Genomic DNA, 19651 nt, shown 5'->3' on the forward strand with positions numbered 1-19651 from the left:
GGAAAGGCCAGCGTAGAAAGACACTTCTGCAGAGTCTCACGTCGGAGAGGCTAGAAAGAAAACACGTAAGGTCGGCACCCATGTGCCAGTTGAAGGTGTTTTCCTCTTTTCCGTCTCGGGAGATGTTGAAACACGGGCAATGTGTGTGAAGGGTTCCTTTCCTCTGGGATTATGTGGCGGGGTCGTAACCTCCCAGCCCAGGGGGAGGCTGATTCCCAACTTCCTGCAGGGGCTGCAGACCCAGAGCCCCAGGACAGAGGCCTGCAGGACAGGTAACTCGTGCCCGCAGACCCCCGGGCCCCCACCCGCCTGCCCGTCTATGCCCCCTAACACCCCATCTCCTCCCCAGCTCCGGGCCAGCTGCCGCCACCCAGGAGGAGACCCTCTGTGAGAGGAGTGGGGGCGCCCCGGGGGGTGGGGGCTGGGAGGGGCTGGTGGCTGGGAGTGAGGACCGCGTTCCTGCACGTGTGGCCTCGGCCCCTCACCCGCCACTGGGGTCCCTGGACCGCGGGGTGGGGTGTGAGCCCAGGGGACCTTGCCAAGAGACACGCCCCCCTTTCCGCCCCAGCAGATGCCGCCGTGCAAGACGCACAGCCTGAGGAAGGGGTGGAGCTGGACCAGCGGGTGAGACCCCTGCTCCCGTGCAGACCCCGAGGGCCCTCCTGGTGCCAAACGTAAACCAACGGACACTCCTGTGTCCTCACACCACCCGGTCGGGCGGTGTCCCACGGGTGCCCTCTCCCTCCTTGGGCACCCCGGGGCCTCTTGCCGTGACCTCGCGGGACCTCCCACATGCCCCCCCGTGACTGGTCCTCACCCGCCGTCGGACTTCCGGTTGTTGGGGTGCTCGCTCAGGTCTCAAGAGGGTGCGTGAGCACCCGCAGGTCTCTAGGCCCCGTTCCTTCATTTGCCCGGCAAATGTGCACGGAGAGCCCACCGTTTACCAGGCCCCACCTAGTGCTGCAGGCACGACAGTGAGCAAACCTGACCCACGCTCGGCGAGCTCACCTTGTGGGCGACAGACCATATGCGAGAAAGTGGGCAGTGTCCTGGAGTGCAAAGCGTGGCTGGGGAAAATAAGGCAGGAGGTGGGGGTAGCAGGCGCAAAGGTCCTTAGGCAGCAACATGCGTTTTCAGGAAGGTGGGGGTGACGGCCATGTGGTTGGAGCCAAATGAGCAAGAAACAGTGTCAGGAACAGATTCAGAGCCGTAGGAAGCACCCAGATGCCCCAAGGCTCAGGAAGTCCCTGAGGAGTCCACCAGGAGATTGACCTAAGCTGCCTAAAAGTTCGAAAGCATCACTCTGGCAATAGTGTGGAAAACTCACCGAGGCTGTCGAGTGGAATCAAGGAGACGAATCTCCCCCTCACTGTCTGTCTCCAGCAGGACGCGGAGGATGGAGACCCCCAAGGAACGACGTATGCCCAGGTGAGCCACTCAAGATCAAGACTCAGTCGGGGACCGGCCACTTCTCCTTCCCCCCTGTGGGGGGGATTGCCGGACACAGAAGACAAACAAGCAGAGGAAGACAGGCAGATGGACAGTCAGGTGGGTCCTCTCTTCTCCAGGCTCCCAGGCTCCCCCCACGCTAACCACACACCTCCCCTCTCCCTCCGCCCACTGCAGGCTGCCGCATCTGACGCCCCCCCAGATGTGACCTACGCCCAGCTGAACCGCTTGACGCTCAGACGGGAGACGAGTGCACCCCATTCCTCCCAAGCCGGGAAGCCTCCAGCAGAGCCCAGCGTGTATGCTGCTCTGGCCATCCGCTAGCCCAGGAAGGACCCACACCCCACACTCCAGGGAGGGGACCGCGGGGACCCCAGGAGGCGCGGGAGCTGCCCACAGAGGCCGCCTAATGGCCCCAGCCAGCCTGGGCTCCTAACATAGACCAGTAAGAACTCCTGGGACCCTCTGGGAGTGACCGGATTCTGCCATCAAAGATAGCTAGAGCCCCTACATTTTGGAAATAAAGCAACAGACTTCTCGATAATCCGTGAGCGAAATGAGAAACCCAAAATGGAAATGGGAGAATGCTTACGCTGAATAATGTAAATGTTACACATCAGACCTATGGCGCAGGAAAATTAGCAACCGGGAACGAACGTATTTCAAAAAAAAAGCCTAAAAAGTCAATGGCATAAACTATTGTACCAAGAATTTAGAAAAAATAGCAAATTATTCCAAATGAAGGTAGAAGGAAGGAAATTATAGCGATAAGAGTAGCTACTAATGAAGACAAACAAAAAATAGAGCATAATCAATAAAGCCCAAAACGTTTATTCGTGAAAACATGAAACATATTCATAAATCCTAGCCACGATGCCAAGAAAGACAGAGAGAGAGAGACAGACAGAGACAGAGAAAGAGGACATTATGAGCACAGCATCACATCCTATAGACTTTAAATACATAACAGAATTATTATGTTTATTTTTATTACTTATTATTATATTATTAACAATTTTGTGCTAATACATTAGAAAATGTAGAGGAAATGGACAATTCTCAAAAATGCAAAATGATGGAATAGGGATAAATAGAAACTCTAAATGCCGTATGTATAAAATATGTTGAATACACAATTAAAGTTTTTTCCACAAAGTGAACCGAGTCTGGAAAGTTTCACTGATGAATGCCTCCAAACACTGATGTACTCATAAAAATACACACACACGTGCATGGACACACCTACATACATGTGAACATGCAAACACACATGTGGACACACAGGCACAAATACACACATATAAACACAAACACGTGAACACACATGCATGCACAGACACATGGACACACCTACATGCACGTGAACACACCCAAACATGTGAACGCACATGTGAACACGTGGACACATATACGCCCACAAACACAGGAACACACACGCACACAGAGACACATGGACAGACCTACATACATGCGAACATGTGAACACACACTGAAGCACACACAGACACAGAAACACCTACACACATGAACACACACATACACACACAAGAACCTGTGAACACACGTATGCACACGTGGGCATATGGACACACCTACATCCACAAACACGTGAGCACACATGTGAACACACATGCACACATACGCATACCAAACTTACACAGGCTTCCCCAGAGAACAGAGAAGGAAGGAATGCTCCCCTGACACATTTTATCAGGCCAGAAAAACAAAAATTAACACGAAAACCTGGCAAGAAAACTACAAACTGGGAAAATCACGGTGAGCTCCGTCGCATGGACTCAGGTATAGGTCCCTAAACAAAATATCCAGAGACAAGGTTCAGCGATCTATAAAATAGGTTAACATGTCATGACAATGCAGGTATCTTTTTTTTTCAGGAATGCCTGGTGAGTTTCATATCCAAAATCAATACACTTCAAACATTAAAATAAGAAATAGTAAAGCAGGACAATAGCAACAGATGCAAAGCTTTTGATAAAACAGATCACCAATTTATAAAAGGGATAATTTTTACAGGCAAAAGCTTGAAACCTTTGTGCTGTGAAGGAGACTCAGACAACCATGTTCGGTGCTGCCACATGTATTCAAGAAGTAACCAGCCAATTAAATAAAGCAAAAAAAAAAAAAAAAAAAAGTGGTAAACACTAAATGGATAGAATAATGCTGTATTATTAATGGATCACAAAATTGTGTGCATGGACTATTCAAAATTATATAAAGATCCATGATTCTAATTTGAAAAGGATTTATGCAATGTCACTGGACACATCATCAATGTCCAAAAATCAACTGCATTTCTGGGGGGCCCCTGGGGGGCTCAGTTGATTAAACATCTGACTCTTTAGTTTCGGCTCAGGTCATGATCTCACGGTTCGCGGGTTCAAACTCCACATCAGAGTGCAGGGCCTGCTTGGGATTATCTCTCTCTCTCTCTCTCTCTGCCCTTTCCCTCACTCATGCTTGCTCTCTCACTAAATAAATAACCTTTTAAAAATAAAAATAAAAATAAAAATCAATTGCATTTCAGATGTCCACTTTGGGGGCCCAGAGAATGGGGAGAGCAGGTTAGGGGCACCAAGTACAAAGGCAGAGGGTCAAACTGCGGGGTCCTCTCCTTTCAGAGCGCTGGCCGCAGGCACATTATTTCAAACTCTGAGGCAGCGAAAGCAGATGACCACCATCTGCATGGGGATGTTTACTGGATGCATCATACAGTGATGTTCCTCTACTAAGATTGTAAGAAATGCAGATAAATGACGAGCACTGGGTGTTCTATGCAAGTGATGAATCACTAAATTCTACTCCTGAAACTGTTATTACACTATATGTTAACTAACTTGGATTTAGATAAAATTTAAAAATAAAATAAAGAAATATGGATAAGTTAAGGTGTTAGGTTAATTCCCAGAGTCCCAAAGAATTGGGAGAGGTTTGAATTACATGCGATAGAGGCACGATTCATCTTATGACATGTCGCTTCATGGCGCGTTTTTACACACTGAAAGTTTGGGCAACCCTGCGTTAAGACTTTATTTTTAGAAAGAGAGCGCGTTGGGGCGCCTGGGTGGCTCAGTCGGTTGGGCATCCGGCTTCAGCTCAGGTCATGATCTCACGGTCCATGAGTTGGAGCCCCGCATCGGGCTCTGTGCTAACAGCTCAGAGCCTGGAGCCTGTTTCAGATTCTGTGTCTCCCTCTCTCTCTCTGCTCCTCCCCTGTTCATGCTCTGTTTCTCTCTGTCTCAAAAATAAATAAAGGTTAAAAAAAATTAAAAAAAAAAAAAAAGAAAGAAAGAGAGCGCGCGCAAGGGAGAAGGAGAAGGAGACAGAGGCTGACTCTGTGCTCAGCGCGAGTCTGACGCGGGGCTCAATCCTGGGATCAGAACCTGACCCAGAAAGAGTGGCATGCTCAATCGACCTCAGCCACCCAGGAGCCCCAGTATTTTAAAATTAAGGTATGTACTTTTTTTTTTTTTAAGACATAATGCTATTGCCCACGTAATAGACCACAGTATAGTATAAACAGGATTTTTATACCCACTAGAAAACCAAAAAATTCATTCCATTTGCTTTATTGCCATATTCCCTTATTGGTGGTTTGGAATTAATTCCCCAATATCCCAAGGTGTGCCTATAATCCTAGAGCGGGGGCGGCTGCAGCCCAGAGAAGGTGGACATCGCTACTCAGAGGCTCGCTAGCGGATCCTGTGAGGTGACTGTCCAGGGGCGCAGGACGGTCCTCACTTCCCCGGGGGCGGATGCCGTGACTCCCGTCAAGGACAGACGCGGGCGGCACACTCAGCTCGCTGCTCCGACCCTACCTGTTCTCTCCGAGTGCCTTTCCGCTGGGCACCACCTCTTCTGATTGGTGCAGGCTGGCGGCGTGCGCGCTGACGTCACCAGGCAGCGGCGTTGCTATAAAAGCGAGGCCGGGCCGCGGAAGTTTCTTTCTCAGCTCTCGGAGGCTACGGTGAGGGTGAGTGTGCTGCCCGGCTCTCTGGTCAGGGTGTGGGTTGCAGGGGCGTAAGGACCTTCCGACATGAAATGAGTATGTTAAGGCGGTCGGAGGTGGTTGGACGGGACTGCGGAGCGGTGGCGCTGGGCGAGCCGGCTTTGGCGGCGTCGCGGGCGTTCTCGCGAGCCTGCGGCGGCGTTGTGGGACTGCGCAGGCGCCGTGCGCGGCCCTCATAGGCTCGGGTTTCCGTCCCGCGCAGGCGCACGCGGACATTCGCGGCCAACATGCCGGTGGCCCGGAGCTGGGTTTGCCGCAAAACCTACGTGACCCCTCGGAGGCCCTTCGAGAAATCCCGCCTCGATCAAGAGTTGAAGCTGATCGGTGAGTAGTGTGACCCGGGTTTCTGTTTCCGGGCCAGGTGGGGCTTGGCTGGCGCGTGGGTGAGGCCGCACATGTGCTCATTGCCGCGGGCGTTCTCGCGTGAGCGTCCCGCCTCCCCCCCGGAGGTGGGCATGGTTTGGGGCCTGGCGGGGTTGTCCAGCCTTGCGTTTGCACTTGGCCGGGGGGTCGAGCCCGCTCGCCCAGCAGCCAGACCCCTCTCTTCGCAGGCGAGTATGGGCTCCGCAACAAACGTGAGGTGTGGAGGGTCAAGTTCACCCTGGCCAAGATCCGCAAGGCTGCCCGGGAGCTGCTGACGCTGGACGAGAAGGACCCGCGGCGGCTGTTTGAAGGTGAGGGAGTGTGCGCGAGCCCACGGGAGGGACACTGGGTGCGGGGCGCCGCCGGCCTCCCTCCCGCCTCTGCTCTTCCGTTGGTCAAAGGTCTGGGCCGAGCGGGGGGGAGCCCACCTCTGGCCCTGAGTGGAAGTCATCCGTGGGAAAAGTGGGTCTGGAGCCAAATCCCCCTTTTCTGTAAGCGTGTGACGCGGGGCTCCCCAAGCATTGCCTGCTTTTATATAAGGTGGTCAGCGGTGTTTTCCAAAAGCCTGAACGGGAAGGCAGCCCGTAGGGTGATGATTTGGGAAGGGAATGCAGATCATTTGGGAACTTTACCACCTTTCCAGAGCAACAGCTGATTTCAATCACCTTATGATTTTCTTGTTTTTCAGGGTCGTAAGATGGCAATAATGTTAAAGTAGCTGGAGTTTTATTTTTCTGAGTTTTTTAGATTTGTTACTTAATCTGCAGGACAGCTTCCTAGGGGTAGCTTATGATACATTTTACAGGTGATCTGGGGTGGACTGAGAAGAGTTTCCAGGAAGCTTAGAGAACATGACCAACAGTTGAAACAGTGTCTGAATGTGAAAGAAGTCAGAGTATCTATCCCACAATAGCTTGTGAAAGCTTCTGTCACAAGTGTACAGGTCACTTGTTCTGTGTTAACTCCTAAAGTTGGGCTCCCTGGAAGCTCTCCTCCTGATACTGCCTTTGGCCTGAGCTCGGGGACACTTGGTTTATAGGGGGGGCTGGGAATCATGTTTCGCTTGTTTCTAAATTTTTGATTTCTTTTCCAATCTATAGCTGAGAAGGAAACTGCTTTTACATTTGAGCCTTCACCGTTATGGTTGGGCGGTCAGTCATATTAGAGGTTGAGAAAGCTCTGGAGCTTGTTTAACCATCACCGATAGATCACGTGATCATGAAAATTCAGGAATCCCCTCCCCTGTGGATGCCTGGGTGGGACTTGATCTAAAAGTCTTTGTGGAGCCAGCCAGTTAATTGAGGGCAGAGGGACTTTCTGAAGATCAAGCTACTCCAACCCATGGTCAGATACGCAGTCCTGTGGCTGACCGGGCAGGTGAACCCAGAGTATTTGTGGTTTCCCGTGGCAGAAGTGGACTTTACTGGGGAAGGCAGCCCATAGGTTTGTAGGCATTTAGTAAACGAAGGTGTTTAGCCCGACTGGACAGGAAGGAGCCTGCAGGCTCTCTGCCTATCCCTGGAGGTGTTTGTCACTGGTCCAGCCTGAGGTCTAGCCTTCCCCACTAAAGGCAAGTGACTGGGTGAGAAAGTGTTCTGATTTTTATTAAAAAGGCTTTGACTCTTAAACTAGTTGCAGCCAGCACTTGGCTCGGAGCGGTTTGTGGCTCCATCCCCATGGCAGCTATAAAGAACAGGTATAACATCCATTTTTCAGATCAGAAACGAAGGCATTTTAATGCTTGCTTCGTGCCATTAGGATGAGGAAAGGCCTTTTAATGATAGTGGTTTTATTTTACATAGAAATTTCTAAAGAGAGTCTAAAATTGATGTCAAGTTTCTGTTCTCTAGCATGAGGACAAAAAAGGCAAAAAGTATCCTAGCTGGTAGATAATCCCAAACTAGTTTTTGTGTGGGGGCATTTTTTGTATTAATATTTGAATAATGTCTTTTTTTAACCAAGGTATAATTCACAGACTATATGTGGTTTTTAGATGTGTGGCATGATTCGATATTTCTTTGTACCATGAAATGATCACAGTAAGTGATCTAGTTCATTTCTGTCACTATCTGTAGCTTAAAAAAAGTTTTTTTGTAATGAGATCTTTTAAGATGTACTCCATTGGTGCAGCAACTCTTGACTCAGGGTTGTGAATTCTAGCCTCACGTGAGGTGCAGATATTACTTTAGAAATAAAGTCTTAAAGATGTGCTCTCTTGACAACTTTCTCGTCTACAGTGAGTATTGTAACTGGAATGTGGTACTTTTTGACCACATTCACCCACTGCCCCTGTGACTCTGGCAACCACCATAATGTACTCTGAGTCTGCGAATTTGGGGTATTTCTGTTGGTGGTAGCTTTGTGTGGATTCCATGTATAAGTGAGATCATGGCCTTTGTCTCTGATTGACTCCACTTGGCATGGACCTCGGGGTCTGTCCGTGCTGTTGCAGGTGCTAAGATTTCATTCTTTTTTATGGCTGAGTAATCGCCCGCTTTGTGGGTGCCGCATCTTTTACCCGTTCAGCTGTCATTCGGTGAACACTTAAAGTTGTTTCCATGTCTTGGCCACTGCAAATAATGCTACAGAGAGCGTGGGGGGAGCTTCCCTTTTCCAGTTAGCGCGTTCGTTTTCTTTGGATAAATATCCAGAAGTGACATTGCTATGTCCTCATAGTTCTGGTTTTGACTTCTGAGGAAATTCCATCCTGTTTTCCAGACTGGCTGCACCAATCTCACATTCTCTTTAAAATTTAACGTTTGTTCATTTTTGAGAGACAGAGCATGAGCAGGGAAGGGGCAGAGAGAGGGAGACACAGGATCCAAAACAGGCTTCAGGCTCTGAGCTGTCAGCACAGAGCCCAACGCTCGAACTCACGAACTGCGAGATCCTGACCTGAGTCAAAGTCGGGTGCTCAACCAACTGAGTCACCCAGGCGCCCCTACACATTCTCACCAACAGTGCATGAGGGGAGGGTTCCCTTTCTTTACATTTTCACGGACTGTTTTTTTGTCTTTGATACTGTTTTTGGCAGGTGTGAGGTGACATCACTGTCGTTTTGATTTGCATTTCCCTTTATCCTGAGAGAGCACAAGCCAGGGGAGGGGCAGAGAGGGAGAGAATCCCAAGCAGGTTCTGTTATCAGCACGCAGCTGGCTGCAGGGCTCAGTCCCACAAATCGTGAGATCATGACCTAAACCAAAATCAAGAGTCAGAGGCTGAACCAATTGAGCCACCCAGGCACCCTGGTATCATGGATATTGTAACAATACTTCCAAACCATAGGCATGGAGTACCTTTCTATTTTAATGTTTAGGGGTTTTTTTGTTTTTGTTTTTTTGATGGTGGGGGGAGCACAGGATCTGAAGCTGACTCTGCCCTGACAGCAGAGACCAATGTGGGACTCAAATCCATGAGCCATGAGATTATGACCTGAGCCAAAGTCAGATGCTCAGCGAATTGAGCCACCCAGGCACCCTGTTGATGTTTTTGTAAATGGGAAAATATCATATCTTAGGTAGAGCATTCGTTGGAGTGAAGAACAAAGCCATGCTAGGACTTGGGATGTTGGGAAAGGTAGAGTGTGTTTCTCCATTTTGATCGTCTTTCTCCGTTAGCTGTGCTAGAAAGACTGCAGTTTTCCAGGGGCAAGGGGTCATGATGCCAAGAATCCGGGATAGTACAGAGAGCTTCCTTGAATTGTCTTGCTGTAATTAACGATAAGGTCACTTGACGAGAAGTGAAACTAATCCTTTTTAAGGAAAAGCAAAGTTGGGCTTTTACCCCAGTGTCACGGTGTTAGGCTATGAGCCTGTGTGAGTATGAACCCTGGGGACAGGGTTTGCCTCCGGGATCCCAAGTCCTGGTCGCTGTGGAGTGGTCAGGGGCTGTGGGCAAATTGCAAGGCCTCCTGCACCTGGGGGTTACTGGCAGAAGGGCATGACTTCATGCCATTGTTGGCATGAACACACCATAATTTCTCAGCAGGAAACCACAGATAGACTGGTAGAGCATATGACATACTTCTTAAATGTGTGCCCAGTCTGAGGCTTCTAGGGCCTAGAGGCTGAGTGCTGACAGCCCTATATTGTCAGGGAAGGCGGGTGAGCCTCAGATTTGACTGACGAGTAGCGGTTTCTTGACTCCAGCAGGTTAGGTCTTGACCGCTGCGCTTCATTGTGAGAATAATGGGTCAGCAGCCGCAGCACCTAGTCTTTGGGGCGGTGGGGGGTGGTTAAGTCCTCTGGCAGGATTGTCTCATTACTCTCCTGACAGCTCATGGAAGGTTCTGTTCCTTGTTTCAGAGAACAAAGGTGGGTGTGGTCACCTGCCCTCCTTGGTAAGACAGGTAGGTGTTGCGCAGTTGTGAAGATTGTAGGAGCCACACTGTGGCCACTGTGTTGGATCTTACATCAGAGTCATGGGCCCTGCTTCCCACTCACATCCCACCTCCATGCTAGGGAGCTCCCAAGAAGTCTGAAGTGAGCCGGAACCCTGAATGCGTGCTTCCTTCTTCCCCTCCTACCAGGTAATGCTCTGCTGCGGCGACTCGTGCGCATTGGGGTGCTGGACGAGGGCAAGATGAAGCTGGATTACATCCTGGGCCTCAAGATCGAGGATTTCTTGGAGAGGCGCCTGCAGACCCAGGTCTTCAAGCTGGGCTTGGCCAAATCCATCCACCATGCCCGCGTGCTGATCCGCCAGCGCCATATCAGGTACTGCCTCTGGGCTCCCGGAGTCTCTTCTACCCCATCCTCTCCTCTGGTGGTTGCCCTCGCTGAGTTTGCTGTCCTTACCTCCTGTGCAGCCCTCGGAGGTGACGGGTGTGAACATACCTTGAGGGTACAGGTTGACCCAAGCAGAGAGCTCATGGGGTGCTGGGGACAGCCTCATCCTCCCCCTAGCCCAGCGCAAGGGTCACTGCGGCCTGAGCCGTACACCTTGTGAAGGCTTCTGCGGGCGTGCAGGCAGCTGGACAGGTAACCGCTCTGGGTGTGCCCAGCTGGCTTGAGTGGGTTCGTGGGTTCAGCTGTCTGTTGGGCCCCCCACCTGGTGGCCGTCACGTTCTTGCACGATGTGGACATTAATTTGGTAAGCTCGCCTCAGTCCGTGGTCTGATGCTCAAGTGCCAGGGACTGCAGGGGTCTGGCTGGCTCCAGGTGGCAGCTGTCAGGGCAGAAGCGTTCTGTATCTGGGTGCTCTGTTTGCCCTCTGTCGGGTTCCAGAGAACCTGGACAGGTGGCTGCTTCAAGGACTGTGATGCTGCATCTCAGGTACTACACCTGAAGCCCAGTTGAGTTTTAAAAATCAGATCCTGGAATTGCTGCCACGTTGCCTTCTTACTTAGTGGTCACATGTGGGGTTTACTTGTGAATGTTTCCACTTCTGTAAGATGCAAACAGGAAAAACTCTCTCCCGCAATGCTCTGACGCCCTCCTGATCGCACAGGTGCTGTGGGGTCAGTGTGGCTGCAGCACCCACTCTGCCGGCTGCGGAGTCGAAGCAGAGAGTAGGGTCTCATCCTGCTGGGATCCTTTCCCCCCTCCCCTCACCTGCCATCCCCCCTCCAGGGTCCGAAAGCAGGTGGTGAACATCCCGTCCTTCATTGTCCGCCTGGACTCCCAGAAGCACATCGACTTCTCCCTGCGCTCTCCATACGGGGGCGGCCGCCCTGGTCGCGTGAAGAGGAAGAATGCCAAGAAGGGCCAGGGTGGGGCCGGAGCCGGAGATGACGAGGAGGAGGATTGAGCCCACCCGCCCCACCGCTGGGCTATGGATTGCCTAGTTTTCTAGTCAGATAATAAAACAGAATCAACCCTTTGGAACTGGTGTTTATTGGTGGGTCTGTTCTCCTTCCTTCTCTGAACACACAGGCTTCTGTGGTGGGAAAAAGCTCAGGCTTCCTCATCCTAGCAAGTTCACACTTGGAGCATTGCCTCTTGCTTAGAGGGGCCTGGGGAGCCTACCAGCCGGGGTTCCTTGTTGGGGTAGGGGAAGTACACCCCGCTCATGTCTGCTGCTGGGAGCCAGCTGTTTGCATTGGGGTGGGGTGGAGTCCTTTCCCGGCAGAGAAGTAGTGAGTGGGGGTCAGGGGTTAAATGTTGGGGGTGGGTGCAAAGAGCTGAACCTGGGGTCACAGGTGGAGACGAACTACTGTCGTTGGGTTTTGGTAGGAAGCCCTTGAGAAGGTGAACAGACTGATTTCAAAGCTCATTTTGGTGGGGTTGGGAAGTGGGTGAGTCCTAATTAGGGGCCTGTGGGAAAGGACATTTAAGACCCAGCTTCGCAGTGATGGTCCTGGGAGGCTGCCTGGCTGCCACGAAGCCTACAGAAGGTCCTGAGTAGTCCTATCCTAGTGCTGGTTGGTAGGCCCTGCCCTTCCCCCACCACCAGGGTTACCACTTGGTGGTCTTGGCATTTCCATGGGAATCCTTGGAGTCAGGGTCACTTTACAGGAACCCTAAGGTCAGCTGTATGGTGATGGGAATTCCTGGAAGCAGTTTCCACAAGGTCCCAGTAGTCGGGTCCTTGTCCTGCCTCCAGGCTGGGTGGGATCAGGTAGTACCCACTGTGGGCAGCTCCTTTGCCCTCCAGGCTCCCTGCAGGAGACCTCGCAGACCCCTGGAGTGTGGGTCCTGCTTGGGCTAGTGGATGGCCAGAGATGCGTACACACTGGGCTCTGCTGGAGGCTCTGCTTGGGAGGAAGCGGGTCCACTTGTCACCCGCCTGAGGGTCAGGCAGTTGAGCTGGGCATAGGTCACATCCTGAGGGTCTTCAGAGACCAAGCTGTTGATCTGGGCATAAGTCCCATCTTGGGAGTTTTCAGAGACTACAGCCTGGAGCAGAAGGAGAGAAAAGGCATGTGGCTGGAGCAGAAGAAAGCCTGAGGCCTGGGGAGGAGAGGATGCACCCACGGGGGGTCTAAGGTCCTGTTAGACACCGTGAGGGATGGTCTTGAACCCCCCTTGCCCTCCTTCAGTTTGTATCTGGGGGAGGAGGGCTGTTGGGGTCCAAAGTGCCTGCTGCCTGGACACAGCTGGTACGTGGACGGTTGGCCCCTGGAATCTGGTGCTGGGGGAGGGCAAGGCTGGAGGTAGGAATTGAGTGTGGCCATCAACGTGGATGGACAGGCCCCCCACGCCCCCACAGGGGGTTCAGCCCGTTGGCCAGGGTGAATCGCGTGAACAGCCGTGGCTGTGGGTGGGACAGATGGGGAAAGGCTGAACAGAAAGAGGACTGAGGTAAGCTACAGGACCACTTTGTGTAGATTTTAGGAGGTTCCGCCTCTGGGCCTCTACTGGCCCAGGGCCTGGATTTCAGCCCTTTGTGCAGGGCACAGGCAGCCCTAAACTCCAACCTGCCCCCTTGACCTGAGTGTCCCCAACAGCTCGACAGAAGAGACCAAGGACCCTGAGGTTGTAGCCGCCCAGAGAGTGGCGTGCTTCCAGAAGGGAGAGGCTGCGGGCTGTCGGGTGGAGTGTCTGCTAGATTTATCACATGAACAGAGAGGCAGGGGTGCCCTGGTCAGGACCACAGGGAGCCCACCTGGCTGGCCAGCTGTCTGTCCTCTTCAGCCTGTGTGTCTTTCATGACAGCATCTGGTAGGGACAGAAAAAGGCGGTCCCATCTCTTGCCAAGATCCCTTGAGATCTTGTATGGCAGGAGCCCAGAGAAGATCAGTGATGTTACCAGGCCACAAGGTGATCAGATGCTCTCTCACACCCGAGCCCAGGACCCTCTCCCAATCCACAGCCGCCACTGCCCACCCACATTCTCTGGGCCCGCCTCCTCCCCAGGGTGGCCCCGCACTTCGCCTTACACAAGTTCTCATCCTGGGCGGCCGTGGCAGCGGGACCGGAGCTGGGGAGGAGACAGGGCTGTTAGGCGGCAGTAAGGGGGCCACCAGCTGGTGAGAGTGGGGTCTCGGAGAGGTCTTACCTCCCACGCAGGCCTTCATCCTCAGGCGCTGGGATTGTGGCTGCTGCTGCTGCGGGGGGTTGGAAATCAGCCTCTGGCACCCCACCGTAGAACCCTCCCCTGGGCCTGCCTTAAGCTGAGGATCTCAGAACTGGAAAGATTATAATCCCCTCCCATCACCGTATAGAATTCAAAACAAAGACGTTCCAAACAAAAAACAAAACTTGGATGTGTTTGCAAGCATTTCATAAATTTGAGAAGGCAAAAAATTAAAATATTTACACGTATGCTCACATGTACTCCTCTCTCCAGACTTTCTCACTGGGTGATGCTGGAGTTCTACGCTGGCCTTTCCCGCGTCTGGTTTCCCTCTGGCTGGCGCCCTGAGCCACTCTCCATCCACCCACGGGAGAGCCACCACCCCCTGGGGCTGGTCACCCCCGTCCCTTCTCACCCGGCTTCCTGCCTTTGCCCTGACACTGGCGACGGACGAGGAGGACGACGAGGAGGCAGAGCAGCAGGACGAAGGCCCCCGCGGCCCCGATGAGGACGTACAGGTACCGGTTGGGACCTTGGGCAGAGCCACACCGTGAAGGAGGCAGTGATGCCATTTAACTGGGCGCCTGCTGTGTGCCAGGCACGTGCTGGGCTCTGGGCATTCACCTCTGACCCTGTCAAGGGTCACGCAGCAGGGGACTGCCGCCCCGCCCCCGCCCCCCCACTCCACAGACAGGAAAGTGAGGCACAGGGAGGCTGATCACGTGTCCCAGGTGGCCCAGAGTGGAGGCGGCAGGGCTGGGACTGAAACCCGGGCTGTGGGTTTCCTAATGGGATTTTGGGTTTTTTCCATGCTGTCCCCTTACCCCTCCCCCACTGGCAGAACACCAGAGTGGAGACCTGTTCACCAAACCCAATCTCCGCCCCGCCCAAGCCCAGATCTGTCTCCCACTGTGCACAGGCCCAACACCCCTTGGGGGCCTTTGTGAATGTGCCGTGTGTGTGTGTGTGTGTGTGTGTGTGTGTGTGTGAGTGTGTGTGTGGACATGCATCCACAAGGGCAGGAGGGAGGGCTCTCCCCTTCCAGAGCTCTAAAAGGGGCCATGCTGAGGGCGTTCACCAGAATCTCTCAGTGGGCCTGAGGGAGGCGACAGGAGGCCTGTTGTGCTGACAGTTAGCCATGGGTCTCGGAGAGGGACGGACTTGTCCAGGATCCCACAGCGGGGGAGAAGCAGATCTGGGCCTGAACCTGATTTCCAACCCTTGCTCTCTCCCCGACTGCACAGCAACTCTCGGGCTGAGCCCCCATTGCCGTCTGTGGGGGTGAACTCAGACACCTCCTGTGTGTGCCCACGCCCCCCACCCTGCCGCACCCCACACACAGTGCAGCCACCTTCTTGCCCTTTGCAATCAGAGGACTTGCCTCGGTGAGAAGGAGCTTCTCAGGCCATAATCTCAGGAAGAGACTGAGGCAAGCCTAGACTGAGCTCCTCCCACCCGCATCTCCCAACAGAGACTCCACTTACCCCTCCATGGGGTGACTGGTGCATCCTCAGAGCCTCCTGGGGACCAGGAAAGAGAGGTAAGGAGGGGTGCTCTATGCTCCCCACTTCAGGGTGCTGGTCCCTCAGGTGGGAGCCCACCTTTCCCTCCTCCATCTGGCCCAGACTCAGAGCCCCCCGGAGCCCCGTGGTCACCCCTGACACGAGCCATGCCAGAGATGGTGATCTTGGTCCCCCCAGGGATCCACGCCTCTGCTAGTCCCCCACTCTCGTGTTGGTGTCTCTGGGTGAGGAGCTCTTAGGACTGGAGACTGGAGGAGGATGGGGGTGGTCAGCCTCTGGCCTCACCTCCCTCCTTTCTGTCAGGACCTCAGCAGGCAGGGTAGGAGGCAGGGATGGGGGTTGCCCTGACCATCCCTCTGAGAGCTGAGGTTCCTGTCTGCTGCTCCCCTCCTTCTGTGACCCCCTCACTCCCGTCCCAGCCTAGCATTTCCCCGTTGACAGGTCCCTGACCACGACGACACACAGGGGGCAGGACTGGGGCCCCTCACCTGAGACCAGCAGCTCCAGGGGGTCACTGGGGTGTGACAACAGGTAGGGAGAGGTGCTGGATGAGGCGTAGCACCTGTAGGTCCCCTCATGGTCTGAGGTCACAGGACTCATGTTGAAGTTAACCTGATAAGGTGCAGTTGTGTCCTGCAGACGAATGTGCTGGGGAGGAGCAGGTGACCCCTCCTTGGACAGGTAGAAGGTGTCGAGCCAGATTTCCGAGCGACACTGCAGGGTCACATTCTCTCCCCAGGACACTGAGGGCCCCGGCTGGGCCGAGAGGGACGGTTTCCTGTATAGGCCTGCGGGAGGAAAATTCATGACCTGTATAGATCTGCTTCCCCCTTCACACACCCTTGACCCTGAGCTGGGTGATGACTGTCCTTTCTGCTGGGACTCTGTGTGCCCCGTCTCAGTTCCTCTTGTCTCTCTGATGGGTGTCCTTTGTTTCCTTGGCCTTCACTGTCCCTTTCTCTGTCCCTGTTCCTAGACTCCATCTCAGCCTCTGCTCCTTATCCTCTACCTGGACCCTATCACCCCTCGCGGTGACCATGGCCCCAACACCCTGAGCAGACAGAAATATGGGGAGTGGGTCTCTCACCTGTGATGAAGATGTCCAAGGGGACACTGGGGGCCGACCACGTGGAGGAGAGGTTGTGTCCACCATAGCATCTGTACCGGCCCCCGTGGGTGATGCTCACAAGGCTGAGGGGGAAGTTAGGGCTGGGCTGCCCATCTAAACGCACGGGAGGTGTGAGCCCCTCATCCTTCATCAGAGCGAATGTGTCAAATCCGGCTTCTGAATGACACTGGAGGGTCAGGTTGTCTCCAGCCTGCACCAGCGAGCCCGGCTGGGCTGAGAGGGTGGGCTCCCTGTAGGCGCCTAGACGGGAGGGGACAGAGGCACCAGGGGATGCACACCCCATGTTGGCCCCAGGGCCTGAGGCGAGGCTCTCATGAGCACCCCCCTCCACCATAGCTTCCATCTGTCGTCTGACTTCAGGAGGCCAGTGCCCCGCCCACTTTCTATCACCCCCAGGGCTCCACTGGGCACGCGGCTTAGGTCAGTCATTTGGGCCCAGGAAGTAGGTGGGGCAGGGCAGGGCAGGGGCCCCTCACCTGTGACCTGAAGGTGCAGAGGGTCACTGGGGAGTGACCACGCATACGGGTAGGAAGCTGGAGAAACGTAGCACCTGTAGGTCCCCCCATGGGAGATGCTCACGGGGCCCACAGGGAACAGTGCCTGCCTCTTCTCACGAGGGAACTTCAATTCCAGGGGTCGGGGCGCGTCGGCTCCCCCCTCCTTCAGCAGACGGAAGGTTTGCCATAGGTACTGTGAGCTACAGGAGAGGGACACGTTCCCTCCTGAGGCCACCACGGGGCCTGGGATGGCTGAGAGGGAGGGTGGGCTGTACACTCCTGAGGGAGAAGGAGGGGCAGTGTTAAAGGGGCCAGCGCCCCACGTACCCCGGCGTGGACAGTGAGCGAGAGTCCCCTGAGGCCACACTCTGTTCCCTTCCACCTGGAGGAGGGGCCCCAGGGGAGGGGCCAGCTTCTGCCTTACCTGTCACCACCAGGGGCAGGAGGTCACTCCGCTGTGACCAGCCGTTCCTGCTGTGATATTGACACTGGTATCGCCCTGCATTGTGCAGACTCATGAATCCAAGGGAGAAACTGGCCTTGTTGCTGGAATCCTGTGAGATCTCCATGGACGTGGGTTCAGAGACCCTCTCTTTATACAGATAGTAGACATCAGCCTGGAGAGATGCCTGACACCAGATGGTCACAGGGGTCCCACTGGTGACATTGGGGCTGGGGTCAGCCCTGATGGAGGGTTTGGGAAGGTACCCTGGAAAGGAGTCAGATGGGGAATTGCAACGGTGCCCTTCTCCCCTGTTTCCCACCTGTCACGCCAAGGCCCCTCCCGGACTGGTCACCATCAGCCCAGACCCTCTGTGCCCCCCAGCTGCCCAGCGGGTTGTTGGGTGGAAACAGGAGGTCTGGGGAGCACTCACCTGCCTGTACCTGGTCCCATGGACCCCGACACAGCCCTGGAAGAGAGTTCCCTGTGAGAGCGTCCCCCCACGCGCATGTAGCTGTTCCAGGCCCAGTCAGGTCCAATGACCACGGGGGTCACTCTCTTGCCCCCAGAAGTCCTGCCCCCAACATGCCTCCCAAGTCCTGAGGTCTCTCAGGGCCCAGGGCCTGGGGGCAGGGCGGGAGCCACCCATCCCTCCTCTTGTCCAGAAAGCTCACCGAGACACAGAAGGGCGGTGAGGGTCTGGGTCCTGACGCTGCCTCCCATGGTCCCAGCGGTGCAGACAGCTTAAAAGTCCTCAGAGTCCACAGGACAGACACATGCACAGGGTGTGACATGGCCCAGGCTCTGTGGTCCCCATCATGGGTTCCTCACGAGAGGCCTTACAGGAAGGGGAACACCCCCTCCGGGGCCTTGCTCTGCTCTCCCTGAAGGATGCCCGACAGCAGAGGCCCTGCAACCTTTCAGACCAGATGTGAGTCTCACCAGACCCCACGCGACCCTGCCGCTCTGCCTGTTCCCCGCCAAGCCCAAGTCCAGAGAGTGACTCTGGTCCCGGAAGCCAAGGTCGGGGAGGGTGGGCCGAACCTGGGAGCCGGCCCAATTTCAGTTCCAGTTGTGCCTGTGCGTCTTACAGAGAGAGGTTGTGTGATCTGGGTGAGACACTTCCCTTTCCTGAGTTCCGTAAATGCAAATTTTCTTCCTTCCTTCCACCACCCTGTCTGTGAATCATTCAGTGTTTACTGAGTAGTTACCATGTCCAGTCATGGCACCAGGCATTGGAGAATCATTGATGAGGCTGACAGAGTCCTTCCTTCCCTGGACTCATGGGGCTCTGATTAGTGACAACAGACAATACAAATATTTAGGTAGGAAAGAAACAATTCTGTTTTCAGTCTTACAGGACTGTTCCAGGTTGGAACTAAAAAGAAAACAGAGTGGAGGTGGGGGTGGGGCCGCTTGGGTGACTCAGTAGGTTGGGCGTCCAACTTCGGCTCAGGTCACTATCTCACAGTTCGTGAGTTTGAGCCCCTCGTTGGGCTCTGTGCTGACAGCTTGGAGCCTGGAACGTGCTTTGGATTTTGTGTCTCCCTCTCTCTCTGCCCCTCTCCAACTTGTGCTCTGTCTTTCTCTCTCCCTCAAAAATAAATAAACATTAAATAAAGAAAAAAGAAAAAACAGGGAACCATGAGATTCGATAACAGGTAGATGTCATACAACCTGTGGTCCCTCTGGGGTATGGAGGGACAGAAGGCAGGAACCAGGGGTAGCAGAAATGGGAGTGAAGGGCATCCTCGACTAGAAAGATCTTGAGCTGTTCTCAGAATTGAGAGCAATCAGGAGGCGGCCAGGGCCTTGTCACACAGGAGTCTGATAATCACGCCAGCCTTAGAGATTTCATCTTTAAAGCAGTGGGAAGATTTTAGCCAGCAGACAGTATGAACGGGTTTCTGTTTGGAAAAGACACTGTAGGAAATATAATGTGGGAGGGCTCTGTTGGTAATTAGTTGTATTGATAATCAGTAGTGAAACCCCAGCACTCATCTGGCTGTGAGATCCCATATTGATCAGTATTTTAAGTTGTTGATGGGGTTTTTTCATTGAAGCCTTACAGGAACCTACGACACAAAACACATTTAGAGTTGAGTGAAACGAGCCAGGGTGGCCTCCCAGTCTGGCAGGTGGGAGAGGAGCTGGCCAGGTTCAGACTGGCTGATGGGACAGCCAGACAGAAGGCACAGAATCGTTAAGTAGCTCGGTTTGTGTGCACTCGGGGAGGTGTTCGGTTTGGAGGGTGGGTTTTCTTTG

At 53.9% G+C, this 19651-nt stretch overlaps 2 protein-coding genes and 1 pseudogene across 5 annotated transcripts; 2 read left to right on the forward strand and 1 right to left on the reverse strand.

The window, feature by feature from the left end:
* The first annotated feature begins 6 nt into the window (after positions 1–6).
* On the forward strand, positions 7–1974 carry LOC125915575 (leukocyte immunoglobulin-like receptor subfamily B member 5; annotated as a pseudogene).
* Positions 1975–5364: 3390 nt separating this feature from the next.
* RPS9 (ribosomal protein S9) lies at positions 5365–11664 on the forward strand. The gene is made up of 5 exons (XM_049621506.1): positions 5365–5440; positions 5679–5800; positions 6028–6150; positions 10368–10554; positions 11410–11664. The coding sequence occupies exons 2-5, from the start codon at positions 5704–5706 to the stop codon at positions 11585–11587; spliced, it is 585 nt and encodes a 194-aa protein (XP_049477463.1). The 5' UTR covers positions 5365–5440; positions 5679–5703; the 3' UTR covers positions 11588–11664.
* Positions 11658–18523, reverse strand: LOC125915507 (leukocyte immunoglobulin-like receptor subfamily B member 3). Of its 4 annotated transcripts, none has more exons than XM_049621405.1 (12): positions 18061–18522; positions 17820–17855; positions 17369–17653; positions 16924–17223; positions 16406–16687; positions 15807–16106; positions 15280–15315; positions 14211–14327; positions 13778–13823; positions 13659–13699; positions 13385–13437; positions 11658–12675 (listed from the first exon to the last, which is right to left on the reverse strand). In XM_049621405.1, exons 1-12 carry the CDS (start codon positions 18107–18109, stop codon positions 12484–12486), a joined length of 1737 nt encoding a protein of 578 aa, XP_049477362.1. In that variant the 5' UTR covers positions 18110–18522; the 3' UTR covers positions 11658–12483. The 4 variants fall into 4 exon arrangements, with proteins under 4 accessions (XP_049477362.1, XP_049477361.1, XP_049477363.1 ...); XM_049621404.1 differs by having other exon boundaries at positions 13778–13826; XM_049621406.1 differs by lacking the exon at positions 17820–17855 and having other exon boundaries at positions 13778–13826; positions 18061–18523.
* Between the last annotated feature and the right edge of the window lie 1128 nt (positions 18524–19651).

Source organism: Panthera uncia, assembly GCF_023721935.1.
Source record: "Panthera uncia isolate 11264 chromosome E2 unlocalized genomic scaffold, Puncia_PCG_1.0 HiC_scaffold_19, whole genome shotgun sequence".
In the NCBI taxonomy this organism is placed as follows: Eukaryota; Metazoa; Chordata; class Mammalia; order Carnivora; family Felidae; genus Panthera; species Panthera uncia.